Source organism: Typopeltis vanoorti, chromosome 14 (genome assembly GCF_054136105.1).
Source record: "Typopeltis vanoorti isolate ZY-2024b chromosome 14, IOZ_Tvanoo_1.0, whole genome shotgun sequence".
Lineage (NCBI taxonomy): Eukaryota > Metazoa > Arthropoda > Arachnida > Uropygi > Thelyphonidae > Typopeltis > Typopeltis vanoorti.
Genome location: NC_143562.1, coordinates 26,243,121 through 26,267,153, shown reverse-complemented (window position 1 = coordinate 26,267,153; position 24,033 = coordinate 26,243,121). Strand labels below are relative to the sequence as shown.

Sequence of the window (24,033 nt, the reverse complement as noted above, 5' to 3'; positions counted from 1 at the left end):
AGGAAAGAATGTAGGATTGCAAAAGAACTATGGCTCAACAACAAATGCAAGGAAATTGAACTTCTGGACAAAAAGCATAAAACCAGAGAACTTCATGAAAAAGGGAGCTAACTAACAAATCTTGCAAAAGGGTAGGCTCTCATTACATTGAAGATACCAGTGGAAACATCCTAATGTAGAAAGACAAAATAAGGGATAGATGGGTAGAGTATTCAAAGGAACTCTACAATCATGATAGAATAGATAAGCCAATGCAAGAAGATTTGGAGGGGCCTACTATTCTTACCTGGGAAATAACAAATGCCATTAGGCATTAGGAAACTGAAACCAAGAAAAGTTCCAGGAATGGATGGAATTATGACAGAATATCTAAAGGCTTTAGATGATAAGGCTATAAGCTCACTGACTGACATATGTAACAAAATATATGAAACTGGACACTGCCAAAAGAATTTAAGCACTCAACGTTTTTACCAATACCTAAAAAATCGAAGACAATCAAATGGAAAATCAGTCAGATAGCAAAAGTTATGTTATATATCAGGGTGAACAGCGAAAAGTCAGCTACTGGAACAAATCTGAAAATAAACCCCAACTCAACATCACCAGAGTTAAAGATCGGTACTATCAACGTAAGAAGCCTGAATGGCAAAGAAATGGAGCTAGCTGAGGAATTAGATAAGTACCAGATCGACATAATAGGGGTGACTGAAACAAAAAAGACCAAAACTGGTGAGATCTTTCTGAGCAATAAATACAAAATGTTATATTCAGGCAATGACAATCAAGGAAAAGAAGGAGTAGCCATAGTATTCAACACAAAATACGAGGCTAATCTTCTTGAATGGCAGTCAGTCTCAAGTAGAGTAATGCGGGCAAATATGAGAATGGGGAACTGGACAATGAGACTTATTTGTGCCTATGGTCCCACAGAAGGTTCTACTAAGGTAGAAGTGGAGGAATTTTTTGGAGGCTTTAGAAAAAGCAACTGACACAATGAAAAAGGAAAAGTTGGTCCTTGTTGGGGATCTAAATAGTAGAGTAGGAAATGATTGTGAGACATACAAAAATATTTTGGGAAAATTTGGAGAAAAGAGCAAAGCTAATAATAATGGCAAATATCTGTTGGATTTCTGCTCAGGACATGGACTGGTTATTACTAACACCATGTTCCAACATAAAAATGTGCACAAATTCACATGGAGAGAAGAGGCTAGGAATAAGAAAAGTCTCATTGACTATGTTATTGTTGATAGTGATGTTTTCCCCCTGGTGCAGGACACCAGAGTGTACAGATTTGAAATTGGAAGTGATCACTATTTAGTCTTGAGCAGGATAAAATTGAATTTCATATTGAAAAAAATAACATGTAAGAAAATTTTAAAGCAAATAAAAGTTGAGCAGCTCTCAGATGTGAGCTGTAGACTAAAATACACAAAGATTATTGAAGGAAAAATGAAAGAATTTGAGAACAGGAATCAAACCTTGGAGATTCATTGGCAAACTCTGAAGAAAACATTGATTGATTCTGCCAAAGAGGCATGTGGTGAAGTTGTTTGTAAGGATAAAAAAATCAGAACTCCCTGGTGGACACAGGAGGTTAAAGAGGCAGTGAAGGAAAAAGAAGAAAGCATACCAAAAGTTCCTGTCAAATAAGTCAGCTTGTGCTCTTAGAGAATATAGAGACAAATGCAAGAATGCTAAACACTGTGTAAAATTAGCTAAACAAAAGTCATGGGAGGACTTTGGCAAGAATATAGAAAATAAATATCAAGAAGGTGGCAAAATATTCTGGAGGTTGTTGAAGAAGCTTAAGAATGGAGGAAAGAGTGCTATAAAAGGAATTAGAGATGATAAAGGTGACATGAAAATGGGAGAAAAAAAAAGATATCCTTGAAGTATGGAGTAATTACTTTGAAAAACTGCTAAATGAAACAAGCAGTGATGACAGCACAGTGGTAAAAAACACTGACCAGGCATGCAGTCAGGAATACATATCCATACTTGAAGTAGAAAAAGCCATCAAAGGCTTGAAATGTGGAAAGGCAGCAGGAGTAGATGATATTCAACCAGAAATGCTGAAGTATGGTGGTATAAGAGTCTTACAGTGGCTGCACTGCATAGTTCAGAAAGCCTGGACAGAGGGACGAATTCCCGATGATTGGAGTAGAGCTCTCATAGTACCCATATATAAAAAGGGAAATAAAACTGCATGTGAGAATTACAGAGGTATTTCCCTACTGAGTGTTCCTGGCAAGATCTATGCAAGTATACTTGAGAAACAGTTGAGAAGATTTGTGGAAGAAAAGCTTGGTGAAGAACAAGCTGGATTCAGGCCAAATAGAGGCTGTCAGGATCAGATCTTCACTTTACGACAAATAGTCGAGAAAGCATGGGAATATAACAAAGATCTGTATTTAAGTTTTGTCGATCTGGAAAAGGCATATGACAAGGTGCCAAGAGAGAAGCTATTCAATACACTGCAGTTATATGGTGTCAATCGGACATTATATCAAGCAATACTTAGTCTTTATTTGAGTTGTAAGTCAGTAGTTAGAATTGAAGGAAGTACAGGAAGATGGTTTAATGTTAAATCTGGTGTGAGACAAGGATGTACATTATCCCCTCTCTTATTCATTATCTATATGGATTGCATTATGAAGGAAAGTGGTATTAAACATGATATCAAAATTGGAGATGTTAATATCAGCTCTCTGCTTTATGTGGATGATGTTATACTTCTAAATAAATCCACTACAAGTCTGCAAGATTCTCTGACTAAATTGAATGGCTGTTGTAATAGATATGGTATGAAGGTCAGCAATAAAAAGACAAAGACAATGAAAATAGGCAGAATCATTGAAAATGTCAACTGTGTTGTGAATGGAGAACCTGTGGAACAAGTAAAACATTTCAGCTATTTAGGCATGATTTTTACTGAATCCAACAGAATCAGCAAAGCTGGTATGGTGGGAAGTCAATTGAATAAATTTATATGGAATAAGAGAGAAATTAGTCGCAACACTAAATTAGCTGTATACAAGACAGTGGTCAAACCAGTTTTAACTTATGGATCTGAGAGCTGGGTCAGAAGTAAAACACTTGACCAAAGACTAGAGACTTCAGTTATGAGAGTCCTGAGAAAGATTATAGGCGTGAACAGGTGGCATCAATGGCAGTATCATATTAAAAACGAGGATATTAGGAAAGAACTTGACATTGTCAGCATCCAGGAATGCGTTAGCAGAGCTAATCTCAGGTGGTATGGTCACTTAAACAGAATGGGCGAGGAAAGATTAGCAAAACAAGTGTTCTCTGCCAGGTTGGCAGGAAAACGACTGAGAGGAAGACCAAGATATAGGTGGATTGATACGGTACAAAGTGCTTTAGATGATAGAAATATATGAGCTGATAATATTGGAGTGTTGACAAGTAACAGACTGATTTGGAGGAAAATTGTAGATAGGAAATTAATAATGATGTAATTTTTTTCATGTCGTACTATCATATACTGTACACCTCTTGAGGGTACATGGCAGGAATTTGATGATGATGATGTTATATATCATCCTAGAAAGAAATAAACATAAAATCAAAATGGAAATTAATGAAACACAATCTGGTTTCCAGGAAAATAAAGGAACTAGCGGACTCTTCAACATTAGAACTATTATAGAAAGATATCTGGAGAAGCAGAAAGAAGTCTACTTATGTTTTATTGACTACACAATAAAACATAATAGGCCTTTGACAATATACAACATGAACAACTAATCAAATACATCAGAAATTTAGGAGTAGATGGTAAAGATACCAGATTACTGATAAATCCATATTGGGAGCAAACTGCCTGAATAAAAATATTAGGAGAAATCTCGGAGGAATTCCCAGTAAAGAAGGATGTCAGACAAGGCTGTGTTCTGTCTCCTATATTGTTTAATCTCTATACTGAAAATATCTTCCGGCAATTAGAAGAATTTAAAGGAGTCAGCATAGGAGGCAGGAATATAAACAACTTAAGATATGCAGATGATACAGTACTGCTAGCTGAAAATAAAAAAGATCTTCAAAACCTATTAGAAGAGACATTGAAGTTAAGTGAAAAATATGGACTTAATTTCAACTTCAAAAAAACTAAAACCATACTGGTAACAAGAGAAAAAGGGAAAGTAGCCGATATAAATATTATGATCAGAGGAAATACTTTAGCCCAAGTAAAGAGAATGGAAAGTGTAATAAGGAAATATTAAGAAGAATAGAAATTGCTAGATCAACCTTCGTCAGCATGAAAAACATTCTGACCTCAAGGAAATTCACACAAAAACAAGAATTAGGCTGTCCAAATGCTACGTATGGTCAACACTGCTATATGGAGCAGAAACCTGGACAATATCAAAATATTGTGAAAATAAACTAAAAGCCTTTGAAATGTGGATCCTCGGAAGAATTCTTAGAGTCCCATGGACTTCCAAAAAAACTAATTTAGAAATTACTTAAATATAAAGAGCCAACAGGTTTCATTTCGGCGATCTAAACATTATTTAAATTAAGGGGATATTAGATCCCACATTGTTTTAAAACCGAATAAGAAACTCAAAGATTGGAATCAGAGAGTTTCATGCCGAATATAGTATAAAAAAACTATAAAAGTATTGGCGAATACTAGCTTGAGTTAATGCAAGTAATTCTAGAATGTAGTACAAACATTTCTAATTTAAATAATTTAGAAATATTAAAGATGATTAGAAAAGATAGGAATCTGTTGAAAACCATTAAGAAAAGAAAAGTCACCTACCCTGGTCACATACTAATGCATAAATCCCTACAAAAAACACTTCTAGAAGAAATGATACAAGGAAAAAGAAGAAGAGGAAGACAAAGAACAGATTGGATGGGAAATATTAAGGACTGGACCTTTTTTGTCCTATGAAGAATGCAAAAGAGAAGCACAAACCGTACATGGTGGAAGCTCGTGGTAGTCGACCTCCTGGAAAGAGATGACATCTGAGAAGAGAGGCATATGTACATGTAGTCCTTCACAGCACAAAGTGCAAAATTACAAGATTACAGGTAATTAAAAATTAGTAGAGCTGAGAAGAGAACAAAGCAAGACTTCCATGGTAGGAAGCAAGACCATGTGAATAAATGAAAAAAACAAGGTAAGGAGAAAATTTTGTACAGAGATTATGTGATTAGAGGATTACTTAATGAAAGCATGACAGAATCTTGTTTCCCTGGTGCAAAAAGTGATAACATTAGTGATGCTATCAGGATGTAAAAAAAGTAAGGTGAAAAAAATTAATTGTTTTGGCTGGCACTAATGACCTGAGAGGTAATAAGTATTGTATGAGAGAGGATGCAAAGGAATTATTTGGGAGAAGTGAAAAAAAAAAAAAAAGAGCAAGAAAGTGAAGGCTGTAAGTTTACTGTCATGCCACAATGGAGGTGAACTGAGGAGGAGGGTATTGATAGCAAATGAATCAATATGCAGGTTGTACAGAAGAAATGATGTGGATTTTGTGGACCTTTGATCTGAATTTGATGTATGGAAGGATTTATATAATGCTGACAGACTGCATTTAAATGGATTTGAACTGGGGTTAGATCTAGAGAGAAGTTTGTTCACCAAGAGAGTGCAGAAGCACAAATTCAGGAAACTTAATGCAATTAGGGTAGGTGGGTGAGCAAGCACCTATGAGGCAAATGAATGCAAGAATGACAAAAAATGTGGAATCTAGTCTCTCTCTCTCTCTCTCTCTCAAGCAACAGTATTGAATAAAGTAGTTAGTTCAAAAAATAAAGGTGGTTGAGGCCTAAAGGATGCTACAGTTTTTATATGCTAATGCCAGAAGTATAAGGAAAAGGAGGGAGGAGTTTTTGGCATTGATTAGTGCAACCTCACCAGAAGTTATAGCCATTAGTGAGACTTGGTTAACAGCAGATGATATAATTACAGAGACAGAATGTCAAAGGTATGATAGAGAAGACGGGATTTTTTTTTTGGGGGGGGGGGGGAACTGCTGATGATAGCAGATGAAATGCAACTAAAAAAGAGTAGGAGAGAGGCTAATGCATGGCAGTTTTTTTGAGACAGTCTTGTTGTAAGAACCCAGTAGGACAACATATAAAGTTGAATGCTACTACAGGCTGGGTGGAGGGCAAGGTCTGATTTTCTTAGAGGCATGATAATTAGTAACCAAGAAATGGATATTTCTTTGTCTAATGCTAAATAATAGTTGGGGAAATGATGAAACATCACCAGTGTGGAACAACAAAATAACACTGAAGAATTGAAGAATGTCCTATAACTTTATGTTGACTTTCTGTGTGCTCACAAGTTTTATCTTGTATATCTGCAAGTTTGTTATTTTCTTTTTATTCTTATTTTGTTTAAAGTACAGTATGGTCATTATATCCAAGTCATCCTAGAAAGATTACATCATTACTTCTCATTAACTCTTTTATTGAATTGATATACAAGAGAGAGGCTGAAAAAGTTCTGATAAATGCCTAGAACAAAAAATGATATAACCGAAACAAAGAACATATCTTAAAACCTTTTAACCTCCATGTTTCATCAAATTGTAATAATTTGTTCTTTTTCTTTTAGGATATATAAGAAGACATGTCAGAGGTTTTGAATAAATTCAGAGATACAGAGGTGCAAACCATCATCAACAAGTTTTTCATGCTACAAGAAAAGTGTACAATTAAGATTCACTGAACTTTGTGTGAGACTTTAGGGGCTGTGCCCCAGCATATCCAGCAGTTGCCAAATGGGCAGCCAAGTTTAAAACTGGGCATCCTGAGACAACAGATGCCCTCAGGTTAGGTAGACCTTCCACAGCAAATGTAAACATCAATACAGTGCATGCCATGATCCTGGATGATAGATGAAATACTAGCCAGAAACATTGCAAAGACTCTGGGGGATACCCAGAGAATGAGTTGAGGTCATTATTCACTAACATCTGGACATGCAGAAGCTCTCAGTGAAGCTAGTCCCCAAATGTTTGAATGCTAACCGAAAGAGGAGAACATGTGCTGTCATCTCAAGGGATTTTTGGTCATTTTGAGAAATCAGATGCAAATTTTTTGATTTGTGTTGTGACTGTTGATGAAACATGGCTTCATCACTATGTTCCAGAGACCAAACAACAGTCCATGTAGTGGAAACACAAAGGTTCTTGCCATTGTCTTTTGGATATGAATGGTGTAATCCTTACCAAGCACCTCAAAAAAAAAAAGAAAGTTAAACTGTTATAGCAGCAGTTTATTCAACAGCTCTGAAGGAACGGAAGGAGTTACTGAAGGAAAAACGCTGCAAAGAAACTGAGCAGAGGCATATTTCTTTTGCAGGACAACACACCTGCTCACACTGCTCATGAAACCCATTTCCTACCATTTCCTATTCCTAAATTTAAAGAAATACTTGAAAGGAACAAAATTTATCACAGATGATGAAGTCATATCTACAGCTGAGGAATGGTTTGTGCAACAAGGAACGACTTTTTTTTTTTTCTCAGAGGATTGCAAATGATGCATCAGCATTGTAACAAGTGTATAACACTTCATGGGAAATATGTAAAATAATGTGTAAGTTACATGGTTCTACCTGTTGTGTTTAATTTTGAATAGCCCCAACATAGCCAAAGATTCATTGTTTTTCTTCAAATGTACTGCCATAAAAATTCCAGAATGTTTAGGTAAAATGCATTAAAATGCTGAATCCAAAGTACAAAATTATATAAGTATAGCAGATATTACATCCAGCATTACTTCGCTCCATATTTTGCTCTCTTAAAGTTTCTGCCTAGTCTCTGAAGAGAATCAACCAGTTCGAAATAGCTGTCAGGCCAGTGAAACCTAAATGGAACTAATAAAAAGCAAATATATAGACGCTTGGGCAGTGCCTATATAATGACTACTTAAAAGAAGTCCATACTAAGGCAACTTATGAATGTCAGCAAATGTATTCCTGTAAGCTCTTGGTTAACTTATCTTACAAAACTTTCATAGTTTCTACATCTCATCTTCCTTTTACCCTCTTTTACCTTGCGGTGTCGAGGGTTATTAATCATCGAACCTCAAACTGTTCACAGGATAACGTGGTCAGCCCTACCCCACGGTGTATCCTATGTCCTGTAGTGTTGAGTACTCAAGGCTGGTTTGCCTGCTTTGCAGGATGAAAAACCCCAGGATAAACTAGGAAAAAAACCCTACTGTCCATGCCCAAGACCCGCTACCTTGGCTATGGCTGAGGAAGATCCTTCAACTCCTCATGTCACCGACAGAAATCGAACCTAGGACACTCCTTTCCCAGGCATATGGTTGCGAAGCACACAGCCACTAGGCTAACTGCACGGACTCTATTGTAGCAAATATAGTTTCTACATTCGGCTTTGAAATAATGCTGGATCTAATATCCACTTGCTTATATAATTTTGCATTGCTGAACTGAAGCCCTTGGGCTCTCTATTTTAGTAATTGCATTTTATGTATTTTATGTTGCAGGATAAGATTCATTGTTCAGTGAAGGATGATATGGCTCTTGGCCATTTAATAATTCTGACTCAGTATAATTGGCCACAAGAAGAGCAACTATTTCTGCAATGTTTAGACTACATCAAGAGACATGGCAGCTTTTGTTATGGATTATTTTTCAGCTACATCATTAATATCCTTTTGTAAATACCTCATAAATGTCATAGACATATGTATGGCATGTTTCCATAGTATTATTGAAGAGGCATTTTTTTATGCATTCAGTGGTAGGAAACTTATTAATATGTTGGCTTCAAGACACACATATTAACAAGGTATTAGGGTAATTTTTAATGTAACTCACAGCTATTTGATAAGTATATCGTATGTTACATAATATTAGTTACAGTGATTATAAATTAGTATTGCAAAGAGATGAACCTTATACTTCACTACAAGTAAAAAAGACTAATAAAAATAAACAAAATATTTCACTGAATACATAAAAAAAATTCTTTATTAAAGTGATATCATTAAAGATGATTCCATAATGTAAATATATAATTTTAAACATCTTAAAACTGGAAGTGATTATAGATAAAAAAAAAAAAAAAAAAGGTTATTGCTAAAAAGTTTATGCCCTTTTGGGGATTCCTCCCTTCTCTTAAAAATAAGCAGTCATAAAGTATTTCATAGAATAATGAAAAAACAAAAATTCTGTAAAGTAATTCTATCAAAGTTAATTTTATAATGCAAATATATAATTTTAAGCATTAGAAGGATTGAAATTAATTAATTAATAAAATTATGTAATTATTATTTCTTTTCATTGGGGAAATGCATCATATGAAATTATGTAATCACATAATTAAATAATATAATTTAATTGCATAATTTATAATTTAATAAATTACATAATTACATACAAATTAATTAATTGTTATTTCTTTTCATTGGGGAAATGCATCATGACTGAAATCACTATTGTATCACACCATAAAAATGTTCATGAAAAGCCTGAGTGTAAGCAAACAAAATTTATCAGTCAAATCTGATCTAGTGTACAATCTCTTCCCCTTCCCCCTCAAAAATAAAATAATTATTTTCAAAGTCAAATGAAATTTTACAAGATCATTTAGGGATCAGGAATACATAATTGGTAAGAGACTGCCACATAGCTTGTTAGGAATATAGGGAAGTGACCAGGACTTCAATCCTCATCATTGCATACTGCATCCCTACTAGGTATCTGCCTGGATACTGAATGAACAATGCTGAACTAATTTGGGACTTAGCTGACCAAATTGTATTTTGTATTGACTTATACCAAGCATGACTAAATATCATAGTGCCTGGGTAGTTGCCTGGTTAAAGGGGAAAAAGAGTAAAAGATTTTTTTAGTCATTACAGAAACCAGCTGCCATAAAGAAAGAGGAAATGCACATTCTTCTTGGAGGTCTAAACAGCAGAGTTGTAAATTAATCTGAGGCAAATTTGAGAAAATTTTGGAGAAAACAGCAGAGCTAATAATGATGGTGGTTATCCACTTACTTGTTCAGGACACTGACTAATCATTAATGACACCACATTTTAGCAGAAAGATGAGCATACAAGAAATAAGAAAGTTTCATTCATTGAGAGCAGTATTTTCAGATTGGTTCAGGATATGAGGGTGTTATATGGTATTTGAAATAGAATGTAACCAGTATCTGAAAAGAAAAATATGAACTAAATTTTTTTTAAAGAACTTGAAGAATCTTCACAGCTTATATATGTAAACTACAGACAGTAAACAAAAATTGTGAAAAAAGTTAGAGAATTTATAAACAAAAGCTAAACCAAATCACAGAGATTTATTTTTTATTTTTTATTATTTTTTTTTATTGTGGTTTAGTTTTTTTTATTTAAAAAAAAAAATAAAAAAATCACAGAGATTGAGTGGCAAAATTTAAAGAAAGCATTATCTTACTTAGACAGGCAAGCACTTCACAAAATTGTCTGAAAAGATGGAGAAATCAGCATATCATGGTGGGACTCAAGAAGTTAGTCCTGATTGGGAGAAGGGAATTATTATTATTAACTGAGCATCTCCATGAAGTCAACCCAAGAATCATTGTGGGAGACCCACACCAGCAGTTATTCATACATCTGTCATACCTCTCCTTGAACTCATTTGTTCATAACCACTTTTGGCAAGCTGTGCCACTTGTTTACCATTCTACATGCAAAAAATTAGATTTCTCATATCCTTACTTATTACTTTTGCTCATCCTTTGGGGTGGGGACTCCTTGTAACTCACAAACAAATTTTCACTCTGTCCTCATAGGAGGCATTTCATAGACTTGACACCATCTTGGTCATAACTTTAGATCTTTTCACTACTTCCTCATCCATCAGAAACCAGGGAACCATTGAAGGATAGTAAGCCAAATGGTCGTACATCCTTTGTAAAGAGAAATAATAACTTATTATCCCTACTTTTCAGTATGTGCGTTTTTCAATATTTACACAATCCTTTGTGCTGTTTACCCACTTTTGCAATATGTTCCTCCGAACTTCAATTCCATATGGGATTGAGCACAATCTCAACTAAATTCTTTTCTTCATCAGTTTCTTGCGTTTCATTTCCATCAGTATAATACACAAGTTGTAATCATTTTAGCTCAGAGTGCATTGAAAGTTCCTGGTAAGCATCAGCTGTATCCTTAGAGAATATAAAAAAATAAAAATAAAAAAAAAAAACAGTAGGAAAATTGTGTATAAAAGGTATGGAAAGAAAATAGAAGATAATATCATGAAGGCAGCAAAATATTCTAGAGACTATAAATTAAAGATACCAAGAAATTATATTCTTGGTTTAATCCTTTGTTCAAGTGTAAGCAAGCACAATTGCTCATAAGGTATCTTCACAACTGGCCTGCTTGTATATAGGGGCCCGTAAATTCACATCAGTTGCCTTAGTATCCCATAATGCAAATTATGGGATACTAAGGCAACTGATGTTGACAGTCACTGGGTCCCTTTTTTTAGACATGTATATTGCTATGCATTTCGGGAAGAGCCACTACCTAGACCGGTTTGTATATGGGAAATGTGTGATTTCTACATTACTTCAACCTTGGTATCTCTTCTGGGTCTTGTTCCAACTGATAAGACCTCTGTAAAGGTCAAAACCAGTTTGGGTAGTGGCCCTTCCCACAATGTATAGCATTATACCTGTCTGAAAGGTGGGGATGCTTTGCATTATGGGATACTAAAGCAGTTGATGCAAAGTCATGAAAATACTTCACATGCAAATTATGTTTGCTTACACCTGGACAAAGAATTACACCAAGAATATAATTTCTTTGCATCTTTAATTTATAGTCTAACCATGTGAAAAAAAATTTTCAATGTTCTAGAGGCTATTGAAAAAACTCAGCAATAGAGGAAAGTAGCTTTCCTCTAAAATGAATCAGAACTGATTAAAAGGAATCGATGATCTAAGTGACATTAAAACTGAAGATAATAATATTATCATATCTGGAGTAATTCTTTTAAAAAATCAATAAATGACATAATTGTGGTAAAAATATCTATGAAGAATTCAGTGATGTACATTTCAGTATCGAATGTTAAACTATCGAAATCTAAAATATGTATAGTAGATGGTGTTCAACCAGAAATCTTCAGATATGGAAGTAATAAAAGTTTCACAGTGGCTGATACAGATCCCTGAGGCACTCCACTAGCCACCTCCCCCTACCATTCCACCAGATTCATATCCATTCCAATTTGTTCCAACTTTTGTAATAGTTTTCCATGCAGGATCTTTCAAATGCCTTTGCAAAGTCCAGAAACATCATGGTGTAGCCATTTTCCTTATCTCTTTCTGCTATCACTGTATTATAAAATGTGAGTAAATTACTGAGGCCTTTAGAAAGCCATTCTTCCCACCATGGAGTATCATAGTCATATCTACTTATTGATGGATTTTACCTTTAACCAACTTTTCCAGTGCTTTAACCACTCCTTCGAGCCGCCTTTATGTAATGGAACCATCTTATCCTCTTTCCACCCCCTTAGAACCTTGCTAGAGCTGAGACTTAGATTAAACAACTTCAGAAGCACTGCCAGTTCTCTTGCACATTGACATAGTACACAAACTGCATGCCATCCAGTCCCACTGCTGTATTCACATTGATATTTTTCAATATTCAGAGCACCTCCCGTTTATCTACCCTTAATCCTCACATTCAGTCTCACTTCAGCAACTGCATAATCTCCACCTGGATGATACACCCTTGCAAAGTGATCGCTCAGCAATTCAACTTTCTTCTGCTTTTGTCACCTTCTTGTCATCAGCATTGATTAAAGTTCTCCTTCCATAAGCATTCTTCCTGTTACTCACATAGTGAAAGAAATATTTTGGCTTTACTTTGGCCTGTTGAGCTTTTTTTTTTTTTTCTATTATAATCCGAGTTGGCCTTTCTTACAATGCTAGTCACTCTTTTTCTTACTTGTTACTTTGTACTGTTCATGAGTTGCTGATCACCTTTTTTTCTTTATATTCCCTCCACTGTTTTTTTTTCAGCTCCTGCTTTATATCTCTACTCACTCGCTTAAATTCCAACTTGGTTTATCCTCCTGATCGTGGATATATGCAGTCTAACACCACTTCTCTCAAACAACCTCTGATCACTTCCCATGTACTAATGAGATTCTTCCCTTGTAGCTTCTTAAGCCATAGCACTGTGCCAAGCTGTCCTCCAAGTCTGTCATTATACCAGATTTATAGTTTCTTATAAATCTATCTCCTTTTTGACTAAGAATTACATTAAAGAATTAGCAACCTCCCAGAACAAGATTACATGGTTACTTCCCCCAGTTGGAGGCTGAGTATTGTACCTTGGTTATGAATATCCTTTAACAACTGTATGAATTCCACTTCCATCTCACCATGTAACCACTACCAATTTGTGTCCCCAGGGCCGGATTAAGACCCATAGAGGCCCTAAGCACTTAAAAGATTTTGGTGCCCCATATATATGTAATTCAAAATATAAACAATAATAAACCATAAAATAAATTTTTATTTTTCAAAATGAAACAAAACTTATAGTAAGATGGAAAATAATCTTTATTTTTGTATACTTCAACTTTATTTAGATTTGAAAAGTTTTCTCCTACTTTTTTCATTTGCAAAGTCTTTGATCAGATCCTCAAAATTAATCTTATGTAACATATCTGCTTCTATACTTAGTAGAGATAAGGCATTCAACCTGCCTTGTTGCATAGTTGTTCTGATGGGATTTTTATTATACTTCAACTGAGAAAATGAACGCTCAGCTGAGCAATTTGTGACCATTAATGTTAAAAATATATAAAAAGTAATGTCTACATTTGGAAAGGCACACTTAATATTATCTTCTACAATTATTTTATAAAGTTCAGTATGACTGAATCTTGTTTTTACATTTTTTGTTGCACTCAACTTATGGCGCACATATGAGTGAAACTGCTGAAGCTCAGCTGAGAAGTTAGTGTTCAAGTCCTCTGGGTAAGCATCAATCAGCTTTTGACAACACTGAGAATACCTTTCAATTTCAGTAGATGATGAAGTCACTGAAGTGGCACATCACTTAGAAAAGAAAATCTCTCTGATATTTCTTTGTATATCTCTCCTCATCTCAGTTTCACGTTTGTCAACAATTGTGTAAAAGGTGGTGATATGAAATTTATCTCTGGCATTCCAATATACTTTTGGAGCATCTCCATCATTGGGTACCTTCTTTCTGTTACGTTTGTAAGTTTGAGCTGCCTTGTAATCAACATTTGGTAGCACTTCCTTTGTAGCTGCTTCATATCTTTCAAATTCATTTCATGAAGTGCACAGTTAGTCAGCTAATGATCCATACAGATCTGCACATGTTTTTAAGTTGACATTCTCATTCTGTAGAACTTGGCTTACTCTATGAAAATTTTGCAAAATCTCATCCCAAAAATTCAACATAAAAACGAATTCTAGCTCTTGAATCTTATTTGCAATATTATCTGCTTCTCTTCTAGTGTCTCCCTTTTGTGACTGGTCTTCGGCTATACAGTCTAACGCTTCTAAAATTTGAAGGAAAGATTTCAAAATTGCTGCTGTTGCTATAGCATGTGCCTCCCATCTGGTATCAGAGAGGGATTTTAAGACATTTTCATTTCCAATACAACCTTTAAGAATTGTCCACCGGCTGGTTGAGGCTGAAAAAAAAGGTATAGAGCAACCACACTATAGAGAAGAAATTAACCGTCTCTTGATAGCAGTCAACAGCACTTCGGCCTACCGAATTTAGTGAATGAGGTGCACAGGGCACATATATAGCAAACTTGTTTGTTTCTAAAATTTTTTGCTGCATCCCCTTATAACTTGTTTACCATTCTACATGCAAAAAATTAGATTTCTCATATCCTTACTTATTACTTTTGCTCATCCTTTGGGGTGGGGACTCCTTGTAACTCACAAACAAATTTTCACTCTGTCCTCATAGGAGGCATTTCATAGACTTGACACCATCTTGGTCATAACTTTAGATCTTTTCACTACTTCCTCATCCATCAGAAACCAGGGAACCATTGAAGGATAGTAAGCCAAATGGTCGTACATCCTTTGTAAAGAGAAATAATAACTTATTATCCCTACTTTTCAGTATGTGCGTTTTTCAATATTTACACAATCCTTTGTGCTGTTTACCCACTTTTGCAATATGTTCCTCCGAACTTCAATTCCATATGGGATTGAGCACAATCTCAACTAAATTCTTTTCTTCATCAGTTTCTTGCGTTTCATTTCCATCAGTATAATACACAAGTTGTAATCATTTTAGCTCAGAGTGCATTGAAAGTTCCTGGTAAGCATCAGCTGTATCCTTAGAGAATATAAAAAAATAAAAATAAAAAAAAAAAACAGTAGGAAAATTGTGTATAAAAGGTATGGAAAGAAAATAGAAGATAATATCATGAAGGCAGCAAAATATTCTAGAGACTATAAATTAAAGATACCAAGAAATTATATTCTTGGTTTAATCCTTTGTTCAAGTGTAAGCAAGCACAATTGCTCATAAGGTATCTTCACAACTGGCCTGCTTGTATATAGGGGCCCGTAAATTCACATCAGTTGCCTTAGTATCCCATAATGCAAATTATGGGATACTAAGGCAACTGATGTTGACAGTCACTGGGTCCCTTTTTTTAGACATGTATATTGCTATGCATTTCGGGAAGAGCCACTACCTAGACCGGTTTGTATATGGGAAATGTGTGATTTCTACATTACTTCAACCTTGGTATCTCTTCTGGGTCTTGTTCCAACTGATAAGACCTCTGTAAAGGTCAAAACCAGTTTGGGTAGTGGCCCTTCCCACAATGTATAGCATTATACCTGTCTGAAAGGTGGGGATGCTTTGCATTATGGGATACTAAAGCAGTTGATGCAAAGTCATGAAAATACTTCACATGCAAATTATGTTTGCTTACACCTGGACAAAGAATTACACCAAGAATATAATTTCTTTGCATCTTTAATTTATAGTCTAACCATGTGAAAAAAAATTTTCAATGTTCTAGAGGCTATTGAAAAAACTCAGCAATAGAGGAAAGTAGCTTTCCTCTAAAATGAATCAGAACTGATTAAAAGGAATCGATGATCTAAGTGACATTAAAACTGAAGATAATAATATTATCATATCTGGAGTAATTCTTTTAAAAAATCAATAAATGACATAATTGTGGTAAAAATATCTATGAAGAATTCAGTGATGTACATTTCAGTATCGAATGTTAAACTATCGAAATCTAAAATATGTATAGTAGATGGTGTTCAACCAGAAATCTTCAGATATGGAAGTAATAAAAGTTTCACAGTGGCTGATACAGATCCCTGAGGCACTCCACTAGCCACCTCCCCCTACCATTCCACCAGATTCATATCCATTCCAATTTGTTCCAACTTTTGTAATAGTTTTCCATGCAGGATCTTTCAAATGCCTTTGCAAAGTCCAGAAACATCATGGTGTAGCCATTTTCCTTATCTCTTTCTGCTATCACTGTATTATAAAATGTGAGTAAATTACTGAGGCCTTTAGAAAGCCATTCTTCCCACCATGGAGTATCATAGTCATATCTACTTATTGATGGATTTTACCTTTAACCAACTTTTCCAGTGCTTTAACCACTCCTTCGAGCCGCCTTTATGTAATGGAACCATCTTATCCTCTTTCCACCCCCTTAGAACCTTGCTAGAGCTGAGACTTAGATTAAACAACTTCAGAAGCACTGCCAGTTCTCTTGCACATTGACATAGTACACAAACTGCATGCCATCCAGTCCCACTGCTGTATTCACATTGATATTTTTCAATATTCAGAGCACCTCCCGTTTATCTACCCTTAATCCTCACATTCAGTCTCACTTCAGCAACTGCATAATCTCCACCTGGATGATACACCCTTGCAAAGTGATCGCTCAGCAATTCAACTTTCTTCTGCTTTTGTCACCTTCTTGTCATCAGCATTGATTAAAGTTCTCCTTCCATAAGCATTCTTCCTGTTACTCACATAGTGAAAGAAATATTTTGGCTTTACTTTGGCCTGTTGAGCTTTTTTTTTTTTTCTATTATAATCCGAGTTGGCCTTTCTTACAATGCTAGTCACTCTTTTTCTTACTTGTTACTTTGTACTGTTCATGAGTTGCTGATCACCTTTTTTTCTTTATATTCCCTCCACTGTTTTTTTTTCAGCTCCTGCTTTATATCTCTACTCACTCGCTTAAATTCCAACTTGGTTTATCCTCCTGATCGTGGATATATGCAGTCTAACACCACTTCTCTCAAACAACCTCTGATCACTTCCCATGTACTAATGAGATTCTTCCCTTGTAGCTTCTTAAGCCATAGCACTGTGCCAAGCTGTCCTCCAAGTCTGTCATTATACCAGATTTATAGTTTCTTATAAATCTATCTCCTTTTTGACTAAGAATTACATTAAAGAATTAGCAACCTCCCAGAACAAGATTACATGGTTACTTCCCCCAGTTGGAGGCTGAGTATTGTACCTTGGTTATGAATATCCTTTAACAACTGTATGAATTCCACTTCCATCTCACCATGTAACCACTACCAATTTGTGTCCCCAGGGCCGGATTAAGACCCATAGAGGCCCTAAGCACTTAAAAGATTTTGGTGCCCCATATATATGTAATTCAAAATATAAACAATAATAAACCATAAAATAAATTTTTATTTTTCAAAATGAAACAAAACTTATAGTAAGATGGAAAATAATCTTTATTTTTGTATACTTCAACTTTATTTAGATTTGAAAAGTTTTCTCCTACTTTTTTCATTTGCAAAGTCTTTGATCAGATCCTCAAAATTAATCTTATGTAACATATCTGCTTCTATACTTAGTAGAGATAAGGCATTCAACCTGCCTTGTTGCATAGTTGTTCTGATGGGATTTTTATTATACTTCAACTGAGAAAATGAACGCTCAGCTGAGCAATTTGTGACCATTAATGTTAAAAATATATAAAAAGTAATGTCTACATTTGGAAAGGCACACTTAATATTATCTTCTACAATTATTTTATAAAGTTCAGTATGACTGAATCTTGTTTTTACATTTTTTGTTGCACTCAACTTATGGCGCACATATGAGTGAAACTGCTGAAGCTCAGCTGAGAAGTTAGTGTTCAAGTCCTCTGGGTAAGCATCAATCAGCTTTTGACAACACTGAGAATACCTTTCAATTTCAGTAGATGATGAAGTCACTGAAGTGGCACATCACTTAGAAAAGAAAATCTCTCTGATATTTCTTTGTATATCTCTCCTCATCTCAGTTTCACGTTTGTCAACAATTGTGTAAAAGGTGGTGATATGAAATTTATCTCTGGCATTCCAATATACTTTTGGAGCATCTCCATCATTGGGTACCTTCTTTCTGTTACGTTTGTAAGTTTGAGCTGCCTTGTAATCAACATTTGGTAGCACTTCCTTTGTAGCTGCTTCATATCTTTCAAATTCATTTCATGAAGTGCACAGTTAGTCAGCTAATGATCCATACAGATCTGCACATGTTTTTAAGTTGACATTCTCATTCTGTAGAACTTGGCTTACTCTATGAAAATTTTGCAAAATCTCATCCCAAAAATTCAACATAAAAACGAATTCTAGCTCTTGAATCTTATTTGCAATATTATCTGCTTCTCTTCTAGTGTCTCCCTTTTGTGACTGGTCTTCGGCTATACAGTCTAACGCTTCTAAAATTTGAAGGAAAGATTTCAAAATTGCTGCTGTTGCTATAGCATGTGCCTCCCATCTGGTATCAGAGAGGGATTTTAAGACATTTTCATTTCCAATACAACCTTTAAGAATTGTCCACCGGCTGGTTGAGGCTGAAAAAAAAGGTATAGAGCAACCACACTATAGAGAAGAAATTAACCGTCTCTTGATAGCAGTCAACAGCACTTCGGCCTACCGAATTTAGTGAATGAGGTGCACAGGGCACATATATAGCAAACTTGTTTGTTTCTAAAATTTTTTGCTGCATCCCCTTATAACGCCCAGACATGTTAGCAATGTTATCATAAGACTGACCCCTACATTTTGAAAAGTTTAGCTGACAAACTTTACGTAAGTACTACAACACCTGATTTGCCATTTCCTCACCAGTATGGCTTTTCATTTCCAGAATGGTTAAAAAGCATTCAATAGGCTGTCCATCTTTTAAGTACCTAAGTACAACACTTAACTGGTCGATATGTGACAGATCTGGTGTTGAATCAACTGGCAAAATAAAATAACCAGAAGATTTTATTTCATCAACAATAAGCACGTGGACCTTTTGGGCCATCAGTTAAATGAGTTCCTCACAGGTGGCTTTGGACAGATAAGAAGGATTTCCTTTGCCACAATTTCCATATTTCGCAATGTGACCTGCTAAAAATGGATCAAACTGACTTATGAGCTCAAGCAGCCCTAAAAAGTTCCCATTTTGTAATAATCCAAATCTTTCTTCTGTTCCTCGAAAAGCCAAGCCACGTTCAGCTAACGTACGAATAACAGCTATGACATGCCTCAGGACATGTTCCCAGTAATCACCCTCTTCCTGAATTTGTTTTTCCAACTGTTGTCCAAGCCCTACACCATGTCTGCGAGTTAAGTATGTTAGCATAGAGTCTCGGTGAGTAGTCTTTTTTTCATGTCGATCAATTACAATAGTATTTCGCCAGTCACTGAACCCTTCTCTTGTAACAAAATGTGAGAAATTTTTAGGAGCAAACAGTTTACAAACAAAACAATAAACTGATCCCGTTGATGGTGAATACAATAACTACTCTCTCTTGTATTCCTCACTATTGGCTTTTGTCCCAACAAAAAGTTTCTGCGAACAGTATCTTACTGGTTTGCCACAACTGAAATGTCGGTAAGACTTGTCAAATGGCCCATTGGTGTTGACAGTCACTGGGTCCACAAGCAGTCCAATAAGCCATGTCATCAGCAGAGAAATCAAGCCACAACCCTGGATCTTTTGCAGACTGAATCATTTCACCACCATCACCATGGCCCACTAAACTTTCATTTTCAGCAATTATTTCAACCTCAGAATGTTTTGTAAAGCAACTTGCATCAACATTTACAGTAGAGATATCAAGAGAATTTACAGACAAAGTGAGGTCAGTAGTGAGACATGTGCTAGATGAACCTGCTTGTGACACCTTGATGATTCCAACATCATCATATTTTGATTTTGAAGTGATCAAAGTGGTATTTGTGTCCACTTCTGATGATGGAGATTGGCTCTGATCAGGAATTGGTATATAATGTTGTGGAACTTGTGTGAAGAAATCAGTCAGCTTTGCAGTCTTGGAATCTAATTCCAAAGTCTCCTCTTGTTTCTTTTTTGATAGTTTTCGCATTTGTGCACACTTAACACGTTTCATCTTGGTTCTTGGGATCTGTTAAATACAGAAATAAAAAGATTACCATATTTTTCGGACGATAAGACGCACCTCATATTTATGAGACGATGTTTAGAAAAAAATATTTTATTATATAAAGATATTTAAAAATTCTTACTTAATTTTTATTTATTGTTAGAATCATTTGTATTAGCAATATTCAGTTCATCTTCACTCTCAGTACTATCACTGATCTCGTGTTCTTCGGTACCATCCATCTCATTACTTATCCCGCATATCTTAAATGACTTTATAATCGTCTCTTCTTTCACAGCTTCCCATGAATTTTTCACCCAGGTACATACTTCTGAAATTGTTGGCCGTTTCATAAGTCCTGTTGCTGTAACATCGTGATTTGGCTTTGCCATCCATTTGTTCCACTCTTCCCAGATAAAATTTTTGAATGGTTTATTAATAGATCCATCCAAGGGTTGTAATTGACTTGTAAGGCCTCCAGGAATGACAGCTCATTCTGTATTCATTTCTTTTAGAAGCTTCTTGGTTGATTCTGTTTTATGCGCTCTGAATTGATTCCACACTAACATCGCAGGCTTTTTAAACAATGCACCTGGACGTTTTGCCCATATCTTTTGTATCCATAATTTCATTCCTGTTTCGTCCATCTAGCCTTTATCTTGAATGTGGATAATAATGCTACGAGGAATTTCATCTCTCGGTAACGTTTTTCTCTTGAAGATTAACATAGGGGTAGTTTTGTTCTGTCCGTGCAACAAACTAAAAATACAGTGTAGTGAGTTTTTTCGTGACCTGTTGTTTTGATCACTATTGATTTGGTGCCTTTTGAATCTAATGTCTGATTTGAAGGAGCATCAAAGGTTAGAGTTACTTTATCCATGTTCGCAATTTGATTAAGCTTAAAGTTAAATTTCCTTCTCGCTGATATGACAAATCTATGGAATTCTAAATTTTAGTTTCATAGTCAGCCGGCATTTTTTGGGCTACATTGGTTTTTGTACGTGCATAACCGGTGTCTTTTTATAAATCTGAAGTACCAAGACGGTGATCTGGTAAAATCTAAAATTCCATTAGCAGTTGCCCATCGTTTTGCTTCAAAAATTATCATTTTCGTGGAAATAGATATTTCCATGTTTTGATGATTTGTTACCCAATTTTTCATTATTTGTCATATCAGCGAGAAGGAAAGTTAAATTTCCTTCTCGCTGATATGACAAATCTATGGAATTCTAAATTTTAGTTTCATAGTCAGCCGGCATTTTTTGGGCTACATTGGTTTTTGTACGTGCATAACCGGTGTCTTTTTATAAATCTGAAGTACCAAGACGGTGATCTGGTAAAATCTAAAATTCCATTAGCAGTTGCCCATCGTTTTGCTTCAAAAATTATCATTTTCGTGGAAATAGATATTTCCATGTTTTGATGATTTGTTACCCAATTTTTCATTTGTACTTCTAATTCTGGCCATTTTTCTAGGTGCGAACGGAATGTTTTCTTGTGTTTACATAGCAGTTTTAATTGTTCCTCTTGTTTTCTCCACTCGTGAACCATTTTGTCTGTTGGTGGTGGACCAAAATGTCTTTCTTCTGCTCTTTCCATATTGTTTTGCATAATTTATCACTCATGTTATATGAAAGTCTTTTCGGTTTTACACTCATTTCTTCTAATTTTAAGATAACAATTTTAACGACTTAAAAAATAATTCAAACGAACCGTACAAAAGCACATGTGTTTACACACTAATGACTATTGTGGGTGAATCACCTCTAAATAGGTGATTCACCCACATGCAGCAAGATAACTTAGGTACCTACCTTCAGTGGCATACTTACTAATTTTATTAACATATTGCGCCAGTAATTGAACTTCGCTAACAGCTTCGGTACAAATTATGGTGTAAGGATTCTTATTTTAATGTTACCCCAATTTTAAATCGATTTTTCTATATAAAAAGGTGCATCTTATGGTCCAAAAAATACGGTATTTTGTTGAATATTAGGTGGCAATCAACACAGTTACACATATCACAGGCAAAATCATACGAACAATTTAATTTTCGGCTTACAGCTAAATCTTGTGCTTTCGTGCTTTAATTAACTCTTATTTTACTGGAGTCGCACTTCTGTGACAGCTAGGCCTTTTACCGGAGACGTGTTTCTGAGACAACCACATGATTTGTTTTATATTTGCTTCTGGAGCATTTTACAAGACATAATTTATTAAAACAAGACCTAAAACAGACAGGAAAATAAAAAATAAAATGGTTACGTTAATTATAAAAAATTACCTCATTTGATGCAATAGTAGTGCCAGAAAGCATCGTGATCATCTTAATCCAGCCCTGTGTGTCCCCAATGTTGAAGTCCCTCATGATCGTTGTTTGGCATGCACTCATTGTGCTGATCTGCTGATGCATGTCATCAATATCTTCTAGTGGATTTCTTGGTCTATATCAGCAGCAACAGTTTATTTTGTCCTATTGGTCTATATCTTATGCTAGATAGCTAGCCTCAAATAAACTACCCTACATTTAAAATCCTCTTTAACTTCGATTTTTGTCTATTTAAGTTCTTCAACAATCATCAGTAACACACTGCCTCCTGTCCTATTCCCTCTGTCTTTCCTGAAAATACAATATCCTTTACATTCTATTCATGTAACAGTATCATTTTCTGTCAAGGTCTTGTTGATGCCTATAATTTGTTGCCAAGTTGACGATGACCACTGCCAAAGATTTCTCTCCTTTATTTCTGATTTCCCTGACATTCACATACCTGCATTTCAAAATCCTCCTGAACCTACAGTTATCATTGCATAATGTCATTAGCAACCTATTCAGATTTGAAGCCTGTGAAGCTACAGCTGACATTGCATTATCATTTCTACACACACTCATTTATCCCAGCGATAGCTGAACATACACTTGACCCCCCCCCCCCCCACACACACACAACACAGTACTTCTAGCTTCCTGATTTTGCACTTTCACCTTCTCATTGAACAACATTCTTTCCAGACATCTAAGTCCAAAACTATTCAAATGCTTTTATATGTAATGGAACCATGCATCAGTGCCATGTACAATAGGGATCCCAGATGTCCTGTAAAATACGGGATCATCCTGTTTTTGACTAATGTGTCCCATTGTCCCTAGAAAACTCTTTGGGACAGCTTTTTGTCCTGTATTTTAGAGTTCAAGACTGAATAACAAAATCGATGAGTTACAATTTCTATTCTATTACAAACATCGCTCTCCATCATCATTACAGGGAACTGTAGACACGTTATTTTCTCAAGGCGAGTGATGGCAACACTGCAACAATGATAAGTTCGTTAGAACAATACGATATGCATTGACATTTTGGCGTGTGCCGTGATATTGGCTCAGCTTTAAATAGCACGGAACAGTCCGCTTGGCCCACGCCATTTTAGAAGCGTGTTCCGAGAGAAACAGGTTGGTGCCTGCAGAGTATTAATTACTGTATGGCTGCTGTTAAAATGTATGGTTTCTCAATTCTACTGTGGCCCTGTTGAACATTGAAAATGCCTAAAAGGAAGTGTGATTATACAGACGCTTTAAAAACTCAATT

At 35.5% G+C, this 24,033-nt stretch overlaps 1 protein-coding gene across 1 annotated transcript in view; it reads left to right on the top strand.

Annotated features, from left to right (window-relative positions):
• Nucleotides 1-24,033, top strand: part of IntS10 (integrator complex subunit 10) — a 212,196-nt gene that overhangs the window by 168,743 nt on the left and 19,420 nt on the right. Inside the window, exon 18 of the mRNA XM_090403768.1 lies at nt 8,515-8,679. Within this exon, the coding sequence (XP_090259894.1) occupies nt 8,515-8,679 (165 nt within the window). The remainder of the gene's footprint in view (nt 1-8,514; nt 8,680-24,033) is intronic.